The sequence below is a fragment of the Penaeus vannamei genome, chromosome 4, assembly GCF_042767895.1.
Source record: "Penaeus vannamei isolate JL-2024 chromosome 4, ASM4276789v1, whole genome shotgun sequence".
Taxonomy (NCBI): Eukaryota; Metazoa; Arthropoda; class Malacostraca; order Decapoda; family Penaeidae; genus Penaeus; species Penaeus vannamei.
This window is the reverse complement of record NC_091552.1, coordinates 33,028,323-33,038,322: the sequence shown is the minus strand read 5'-3', so window position 1 is coordinate 33,038,322 and position 10,000 is coordinate 33,028,323. Positions and strand designations below refer to the sequence as shown.

At 39.1% G+C, this 10,000-nt stretch overlaps 1 protein-coding gene across 1 annotated transcript; it reads right to left on the bottom strand.

Moving 5' to 3' along the window:
• Positions 1-2,839: 2,839 nt before the first annotated feature.
• Positions 2,840-9,462, bottom strand: LOC138861614 (uncharacterized). The gene is made up of 4 exons (XM_070121413.1): positions 8,463-9,462; positions 5,092-8,231; positions 4,777-4,898; positions 2,840-2,882 (listed from the first exon to the last, which is right to left on the bottom strand). Exons 1-4 carry the CDS (start codon positions 9,460-9,462, stop codon positions 2,840-2,842), a joined length of 4,305 nt encoding a protein of 1,434 aa, XP_069977514.1.
• Between the last annotated feature and the right edge of the window lie 538 nt (positions 9,463-10,000).

The following is a 10,000-nucleotide window of genomic DNA, read 5'->3' as shown; positions in this document are numbered from 1 at the left end:
ATATTGTGCCTTCTTATCTTTGGCGAGATATTACTAGTCATGGTACATATTGTGACTTCTTATCTTTGGCGAGAAATTTCTAGTCATGGTGTATATTGTGCCTTCTGATCTTCGTCGAGATATTGCTAGTCATGGTACTTATTGTGCCTTCTTATCTTTGGCGAGATATTACTAGTCATGGTACATATTGTGACTTCTTATCTTTGGCGAGTTATTTCTAGTCATGGTATATATTGTGCCTTCTGATCTTCGTCGAGATATTACTAGTCATGGTACATATTGTGACTTCTTATCTTTGGCGAGAAATTTCTAGTCATGGTGTATATTGTGCCTTCTGATCTTCGTCGAGATATTGCTAGTCATGGTACTTATTGTGCCTTCTTATCTTTGGCGAGATATTACTAGTCATGGTACATATTGTGCCTTCTGATCTTCGTCGAGGTTCTTCTAGTCATGGTACATATTGTGCCTTCTTATCTTTGGCGAGATATTACTAGTCATGGTGCATATTGTGCCTTCTTATCTTTGTCGAGAAACTTCTAGTCATGGTGTATATTATGTTTTCTTATCTTTGGCGAGAAACTTCTAGTCATGGTGTATATTATGTTTTCTTATCTTTGGCGAGAAATTTCTAGTCATGGTGTATACTGTGCCTTCTGATCTTCGTCGAGATATTGCTAGTCATGGTATATATAGTCCCTTCTGGTCTTGCTGAAGTCGAATGCAACATTAGATACCGTTCGTTAACAGTGTCGCTATTCTCTAAACCAATGAGGCAAAAAAACAGAGTCTATCTTTATGCACACTTAGATGTGATGAAATCTTATATAGACATGGGGCATATTCCTGGACATTTGTAAGTGTATTATATAATCTAAAGGTATAATAATCACACGTAATTTTTTGATTTAAGTAGTAACCTTTACTAAATAGTGTATGAGCACAACAGAATCACAGCTGTATCATGGCTTCCTATTGTGTTCGTGCGAATTCTCAATCACCCACATTGCTTACTTCAAAGTTTATGAAAGAGAGAGAATTCAGAGAGTAAGATAATAAACTAATTTTCATTTAGGGAAGCTTCGTAATATGTATATTAAATCAGGGGTTTTAAAAGGACTGAAAAAGGATTCGGAAATCATGTTACCTTTCATTACAATGTAATACAAAAATATTTAATTAGTCTGAACTTGCAGATAAAAATTTTAATACAAATGAATATATGAAATGCAATGAGAGAATGATTAATTCCAGTTTATTTTTCACCATTATATCTAGCTGTTCGTTAAAGGTCAAAACATATGAGAGAATCTATTTGATTAGATTCTCTGAGATCTGTAACTCCACTTCGTCACTTCCTTCCACTCTCTATCTCTCTCATTCTCATTCGCATTCTCATTCTCATTCTATCTCGCCTATTTTTCCTTCCATCTCACTTTCTCACACACTTCAATACTCCAGCTAGAACAAAGAGAAGGCTAAACATTGCAGGGAAGAAGTTACTGTCTCCATGTTTGTTCCGCATTCCTTACATTTTCGTTATTATTTCCTGATAAAACTCAAATTAGATGGCTAATCTCTTAATGAACCAGCATGAGAAACCTTATGGTCTTTGGAGCGCAATGTTCTCCTGTTCCCTTCCCGAAAGGTGGCTGCCCTATATGTACTGGCGATGTGTGTCTGTATGTGTGTTTAAGCCCAATTAAAGCGGCATTATTCAAAATATATATTACTTTGTACCGCTAAGTAGCAATAAAGTGTTTTGTACAGATAATAGTAGTACATGTCCTTCACCTTATTTGTGTGTGTGTGTGTGTGTGTGTGTGTGTGTGTGTGTGTGTGTGTGTGTGTGTGTGTGTGTGTGTGTGTGTGTGTGTGTGTGTGTGTGTATGCGTGTGTGTGTGTGTGTGTGTGTGTGTGTGTTCTATGAATTCCGTTTACATATTCTGTTCATTTCTCAGTTCCTCTATATTCTTTGGTTCATCGCATTGAATTGAAGTATAACAATATAAAAAAGAAAACATTTTTGGATGCAATTTTCTCATACCAGATCTATGTTTTATATACTGGTGGCCGATCATGATTTCAGTATTTCTATTTTCTTAAATGATTAGTTTTCGTTCATGCGTGCGTGCTTTCATTCTTTAATTTATAATTCTAAGCTGAGTTTTTTAGTGATTTCCTTTTTTTTAAATGTAATAATGAAGACACAAAAAGCACTCACGTGGACCACTCTCAACCATTCCCAACGCAAATAAAGAGCGTGCATATTACACAATAAAAGGCATAAAAAATCGTACCGTTTCTTTGTCTCTACATTTCACTACGAAACCTAATTAAGCGAGAGCGAAAAGTTGTTTCTCCACTAAATTAAATGACTTTCTTGCACAAATCTAAGGACAAAGGGGCAGCTCAAGAGGTATTTGGAATTACCTTTTTTTCAAGAATGGAGAGGGTTTGGTCGGAGACGAATCGAGTGAAGAGAGTGGATGAAGTTGGATAGATAGATAGGTTGATATAGGGCAGTTGTTCTCAACCTTTTCAATTCTGTTTTTAACCAAATAATAATAACATTCATGGCCCCGCTCAGTGACTTTCATCTTTTCCGATTCAGTTATTGCTAGTTATGAAGGGTTAAATGATATCGGTAGCAATAAGAGAGGAACAGCCAATGGAAATATTTCAATTTAATGATATGTGAGACATGATCATATGTAGGTACTGTAGGTGAGATAAACTTCAGTTTCATTCGACGTCATAATTTTGATATTACTCAAAGTCCCTTCAGAAAGTACCCCGTGGCCCCTATGTTGGGAACCCCTGCTCTAGAGTCTTTAGATTAGTGGTCCTGAACCTTCTTGACATAAGACCCAAAAGCCTGTCTAGTTTGACCATGGCAGCACTTTATATCTAAAATTCAAATTCTAAAATACATGTGCTCAAATACATTGTCTATGTCTGCATGATTTGCTTAGCCTTAAATGTTGATGACGGACATTCCATAAACAAGATTAACTCGTTGTTAACATTATTACTAGTTATGAAAACTCTAATGGTGTCAATAACTAAAGGACAAAAACACAGGATTTTATGATATGCCAGTAATGGTTATATGTAGGTGCTGTAGGTGATATAAAATTCAGTTTAAATCGACGTCAAACTTACCATGTTATTCCATGGACCCCCCGGAAAGTAAGAGAGAGACAGACAGACAGACACACAGAAAAAGAAAGAAAGTGAGAGAGAGAGAGACAGAGACAGACAGATAGATAGAGAGAGAGACAGAGACAGACAGACGGACAGATAGATAGAGAGAGAGACAGGATAAAGAAACTAAAATATTTGGAAATGTTTATCTTTACGTCAAATTATATTGTAGTTCAATATTCAGAATACAATATCCTTCCCACGTTTCCTATCTTGTCCTATCTAGTGGAAACAAATTTTACATACAGACAAATGAAAAACAGCAAACCCAATCAGGTTGCGTGATCAAATGCGAAAAAACCTGGTCTCATTCCGCATAATGTGTTGAACCGGATAACAATTACGAAGGAAAATGCTGTAATTAGCATATTCCTCGAAGCTGTCTCCCTTTCCTCTCTGTATCCACCTTTCTCAATGTATATATATATATATATATATATATATATATATATATATATATATATGTATATTTATACATATATATGTATATATATATATATATATATATATATATATATATATATATATATATATATATATATATATATATATATATATATTGTTACGGCTGGTATGTCACTAAGAGAATTAAGGGGAAGAGCAGCTCCGCTGAACTCGAATTCTCTCAATGCGGAAGCCAAAATCAGACGAGAAGTCAAATCTTAAGGATATGGCCTGGTATGAATGGCTGAATACCACGTAACAACAGCTCGTGCTAAAGTACTAGTGATTGTAAATATTCTTCTAGTTAATTCATTTGTATTAATTCATTTTTCATTCCATATAAGGCTCATTAATGCCGTCAAGTTATTATAATCATTCACTTTGTTCATTGTTCATTTATTTATCTTCTCCCATTAATGTTATTTTCTTCAAGGTTCATTATCAATGATGTATTCTTTTCTTTAACTGTATTATGTTATATTCCTTTCTGATTTATATACAAACTAATTCATTAAAGTCACTTGGTCAATCATTATTCATCTTTCATTATACGTTATTTATTATGTTAATTATCTTTCACTGTTAATCAAGAATTGTATACCATTAATGATCATTATTTAGTAATTGTAAAATCATTTATGTTAAAATGGAATAATACGTAAACTCGATATTTACCACTTATTTTTATTATTTCTTCCGTCACCAAAGTAAACAAAACAGAACAAACAGACGAAACACACAAAAATTGTCATAAACAAGAAATCCTACCTACGTGATATATTACTATAATGTAATATATCACCCTAACCCTAGCCAAAGAGAAAATACAAACCAATAAATGGCAAAAACAGCAAAAGGCAGAGAGGTCTAGCCCAGGCCTATGGCGGTGGAGGAGTGACCGAGGCAAACCTCCCAAGACACGGGTAGGCCTCAAGACGGTGGTTGGGGGGGGGGGGTGGCTGCGAACGCTGCTGCAGGAACTGCCTCGTTACAGTAGCCGACAATTGTAGCTTTATACTAATTCTTAATTTATTTTCCCCATTATGTAATATTCCTCCCCGCAAGAAAAAGAACTTTTTACCATACGGGAAAAAGTTCAACTAGCTAACTGACATGTAGGATTACCGAACAGCTCGTTCGGCTAGACGGGTGAAGGCAGCGTGTTCCTTTTTCCTTCCTGTCCGCCGCAGTGTAGAGTCAGCGGCCAGCGTGTACAGACGACACTTGCGATCTTGAAATTGCGTCCGCTATGATATTGTGTGCGCCTCTAATATGCAATATCTTTATATTGAATGGCTGTAATGTTAAAGCCCACCTCAACACTCGCATGTTTTTAAACTTTACATTTTCTATAAAAGTTAACGGGTTATGATCAGTGAAAATTTTGACTGGATGAACAGAGTTTGTTAAATAAACTCTAAACTTTTCGATTGCTAATACTATTCCCAAGGCCTCCTTTTCGACGGTGGCGTAAGACTTTTGATAAGACTTGTACTTATAAGAAAAATAACACACCGGGTGGAGCACTTCACTTTTGTTCTGCAAGAGGACCGCTCCCACACCACTATCACTGGCGTCAACATGAATTACAAATGGTTTGCCGATATCAGGAGCTCGCAAGACGGGAGCGGTACACAAGAGGTGCTTCAAGTTGTCAAAGGCTTGTTGACAGTCCTCTGACCACCTGAATGTCCGTTTAGTACTCAGCAAGTCTGTTAAAGGTGCGGATATCTGGGAAAAGTTCTTGCAGAAACGTCTATAATATCCAGCCATTCCCATGAAGCGCATCAGGCCTCTCCTGTCGACGGGCGTGGGATACTGGAGGACCGCTTCCACCTTCGCTGCTACAGGTGCGACCTGACCCTGACCGATCACGTGACCCAAGAAGGTGACATGAGCATGTCCGAATTCACTCTTCTGCAAATTTACCGTGAGGTTTGCGGCTGACAAGGCGGAGAAGAGTGCACGTAAACGTACCAGATGTTCCTGCCAAGACTCGCTCCAGATTACAAGATCGTCTAGGTAACAACGAACGCCTTCCAAGTCCGCAGTCAGGTAGTTCATGAGACGCTGAAAGGTCGCCGGGGCGTTCCTCATACCGAAGGGAAGAACCTTGAACTCGTAGAGACCGACAGGCGTGACAAACGCAGAAATCGGCCTCGCCCTCTCTGTCAACGGAACTTGGTAATATCCCTGGAGGAGATCCAACTTCGACAGGTGGCGTGCCTTCCCCAGGTCATCAATAATGTCGTCCATCCTCGGGAGGGGGAACGAGTCCGCCACTGTTACCGCATTCACCTTCCTATAATCTACACACAGACGGTAAGTGCCGCCACTCTTGGGAACGAGGACTATAGGTGATGCCCAGGGACTCAGGCTGGGACTAATGAACCCCTGCTCCTTCAGGCGCTGAACCTCCGTCTGCAGGAAAGCCCTCTTCTCTGCATTGAGGCGATAGGGAGCTTGACGTACTGGCTGAGCTTCCTTAGTCTCCACATCATGTTCCAGCAGTGGGCAGAGACGAGGTACATCACTGAATAGTTCCTCATACTCCTGCAGAAGAGAACGAATGTTTGCTGCTTGGGCAGCAGAAAGGTGTTTAAGTTTATCATCAGGTTTAGCTAAAATTGTCGAATTTATAAGGTTAGCCTCCACAATCTTTACATTATCACAAGTGTCATTACTGATGTTTGAAGGTACAACTATTGAAACATTTCGTACCTCATCCTTTATATCACCCCGTTCATGGTACTTTTTCAGGAGGTTTACATGTACATGACGGTTTTTCTTACGCCTCTTAGGTGTTTCAATCACATAATTTGTATCACTCGTTCGTTTTAGAATACGAAATGGACCCGTATAGCGAGACTGAAGAGGCTGGTTAGGAAGAGGCAGCAAAGCCAGAACTAAATCACCCTCATTGAAGGTTCTAACTTCAGTATTATTTGCTTTATCAAAATGTTCTTTCATTTTAGATTGAGCTTTACCCAAATGATTATGAGCTATTGAGATAGCTGTTCGTAATCTATGCTTAAATTTATTCACATAAGCAGCTACTGGAATGTCGTCCTCTTCAATTAACCAGCACTCCTTTAAGACCTTCAGTGGTCCACGCACTTCATGGCCGTAAATTAATTGAAATGGAGAATAACCAAGGCTCTCTTGAACACTGTCCCTTACTGAAAATAACAACAAATCTATTCCTTCATCCCACTCAGAACCAGTCTCTAAACAAAAGGCTTTAATCATAGTCTTTAAAGTATAGTGAAACCTTTCAACTACCCCTTGACTCTGAGGATGATATACGGTGGACCTGCACTGCTGTATACCCAAGGACTTCATAACCTGTTCATACAGTCTGGACGTAAAATTTGACCCTTGATCTGATTGTATTACAGTAGGCAGACCAACTTGTGTAAAAAAATTTATCAATGCCTTCACAACATTCTTAGTAGTGATGCGTCTAAGAGGAATAGCTTCAGGATATCGGGTGGCCACATCAATTATGGTTAACAGAAACTTGTTACCCCGTTTAGTCTTTGGAAGAGGACCTACACAGTCAATAACTATTTTGCTGAAAGGCTCTGTTAACACAGGGATAGGTTGCAAGGGATATGGTTTGATACCATCTCCGGGTTTGCCTTTTACTTGGCAGATATGGCATGACTGGCAATAGTAACCAACATCACGTTTCATTTTCGGCCAATAAAAATGAGCTAAAATCTTATGGTAAGATTTGTTGACTCCCAAATGACCACTAATGTCATGTGCAATATTCAATACATCAGTTCGAAGGGGCTTTGGAATGACAATCTGATGTACTATCTTACTGGTATCGTTTGCAGATATATTATAGGGCTTATATTTACGCATAAGAACACCTGACTGGAGATAATAGCAGGTACTGAAATTGTCTATGTTACTTGTATCAGTAAGCCTATCATAAAATGTTTGCAACTCAGGATCTTTATATTGTTCTTCAATGAGCTTTTCTCTAGTAACTGGCATGTCTTTAAAATTTACTATATTAGAATTATCAGAAGCAGAAATGTTTGAATTTTTGTCAGATGATTTAAAGAAATCTGCCAAGGTGAAATCCTCGGTGAATATATCATTAAGGCTCTCTTTGGGTAATGCAGTACCGGCGGTAAGCGCCTTGGTAGGAGGGGAGGACCTACGACTTGCACTGCGGGTGACAGCACATGCAGGAAAGAGATCGGGATACTCCCTCTCTAAATCTACGGTGTTGTTCTCCTCTGTCGGGCAAGGTGAAACTACAGGGCAAGGCCATACCTTATCACCAACTAGATCATTGCCCATAAGGAGCGAAATGCCATCACTTGGTATATTATCAACAACACCTAAATTTACGTACCCAGTTATCAATTTAGATTCAAGGTAGACTTTACATATGGGTATACTCTTGGACCCTACCAGTCCATTAATAATAATCATCTCTCCAGTATAGCAGTCAGGGTTAGGAACCATCTCCTTGAGTACCAATGATATATCTGCAGCCGAGTCCCGTAGAATAGTAACTGGGGAAGACGACTTACACGACTCATCGACACTAAGAAATCCTGTGGAACAAAATGGTCTAAATGAAGGTGTCACAACTTTAGATTCAGTAATGGAAAAAGGGAAAAGGCCACGTTTATCACAAGGATATTTCGATGTAACCTTTGTCGTCTTATTAGCACTGACATGAAAGATACGTTTGTTATTATCAGAACGCTTATTTGTCAATCTAAAACAGTCATTTATGGCATGACCATATTTCTTGCAATAACGGCAAAAAGAAAAATTCTCACCGCGAGAAGCAACCTTCTTACTCTCATCACCACCTGTTTCTGACTTTGTATGAACAGTCCTGTGGGTATCTGGCAGTCCAGTCCTCCTGGAACTATACTCCATCCTCTTACCATTATGCTGGATAGACTGGAATGAAGGCTCATTAGATCTGCAAGAGTAGTTGGGATTAGTGAGAGCGAAATGATCGGCGGCTTTGCCGACCTCGGCTAATGTGCGCAGACCACGTTCGTCAATGTGAGAGCGAACTTTTACAGGCATACTTTTCTTAACTTCCTCTAGTACAAAGAGCTCGAGTAATTTATCGTACTCGAGTGCATCAAGTTCACTCTCTACCCATTTCTTACACAAAAGTTGCTTTTGGCGAATAAATTCAACAAAGGTTTGTTTGCTATCTTTACGATAATAACGGAAATCTTGTCTGTAAGCCTCTGGTACCCTTTTATAAACATTTAAAACAGCTTGTTTTACTACGTAATAACATTGTGACTGTACCAAATCCAGAGCTGAGAAAACCTCTTGAGCTCTGCCAACAAATGCACTGTGAACAAGCAATACCCACTTATCTTCGGGCCAACCATGCAAGGCAGCAACTCGCTCAAAATGAATGAAAAAGTACTCAGGCTCAGTCTCATTGAATTTAGGAACAAATTTAATTGCATCCTCTATACGAAAACGAGGATGGTGTTCCCGATCAGGTGTCTGCATGAGACGCATCCGCTCATTCTCTGCCTTAAACATTTCCAAATCTATCTTACGGCTCTCCAGGTCATACTGGCGGGCCATCGTGACATCCCGAGGACACAAGGGCTCTAAATCCTCCTCACTTAACACCTTGTGTTCTAATAAATACTCGGTCACTAATGTACGAATTTCATCTTTCCGTAAGGATGACCGAAAAGGGATGCAATAATGAGCGGCTAACTCACTCCACTGGGCTTTAGTTAAACCGACCAGCACTTCGGCTGACGGATTTGCAACAAAACTTTCAACACTGAACATAATGAATCACCGAGAAGAGGATACAGGCGAAAATAAGCTAGCTAGCTAGATAGAAAAATACGAAATGCGTGAACAATCGCAAAACCTGTGAATCAAATCACTAAAACGTACGATTAAAGGCAACCAAGAAACAGCAAAATGCCTAATATGGTCGCCAAGCAAAAACAAAAGTCAAATATATACAAAGACTTGTTTACAAAACCAAAGATCACTTAAATGCACTCTGCATGCACAAGAAAGAAGCGACTCGGTGTCTTAATGACCAAAATACACGAGACGTAATGAAGTCAATTGCACGATCACAAAACAACAAAACCAACGGGAACATGTGTTACAACGGCTGAGAAAAAACACGATAAAAGTGCAATACCAAGGGAATCACATGTTACAAATGGCAAACAAAAGTGATTAACAAAATGCGAATTGACAGTTCAAATCCCGGTCAGGCCCCCACTTGTTACGGCTGGTATGTCACTAAGAGAATTAAGGGGAAGAGCAGCTCCGCTGAACTCGAATTCTCTCAATGCGGAAGCCAAAA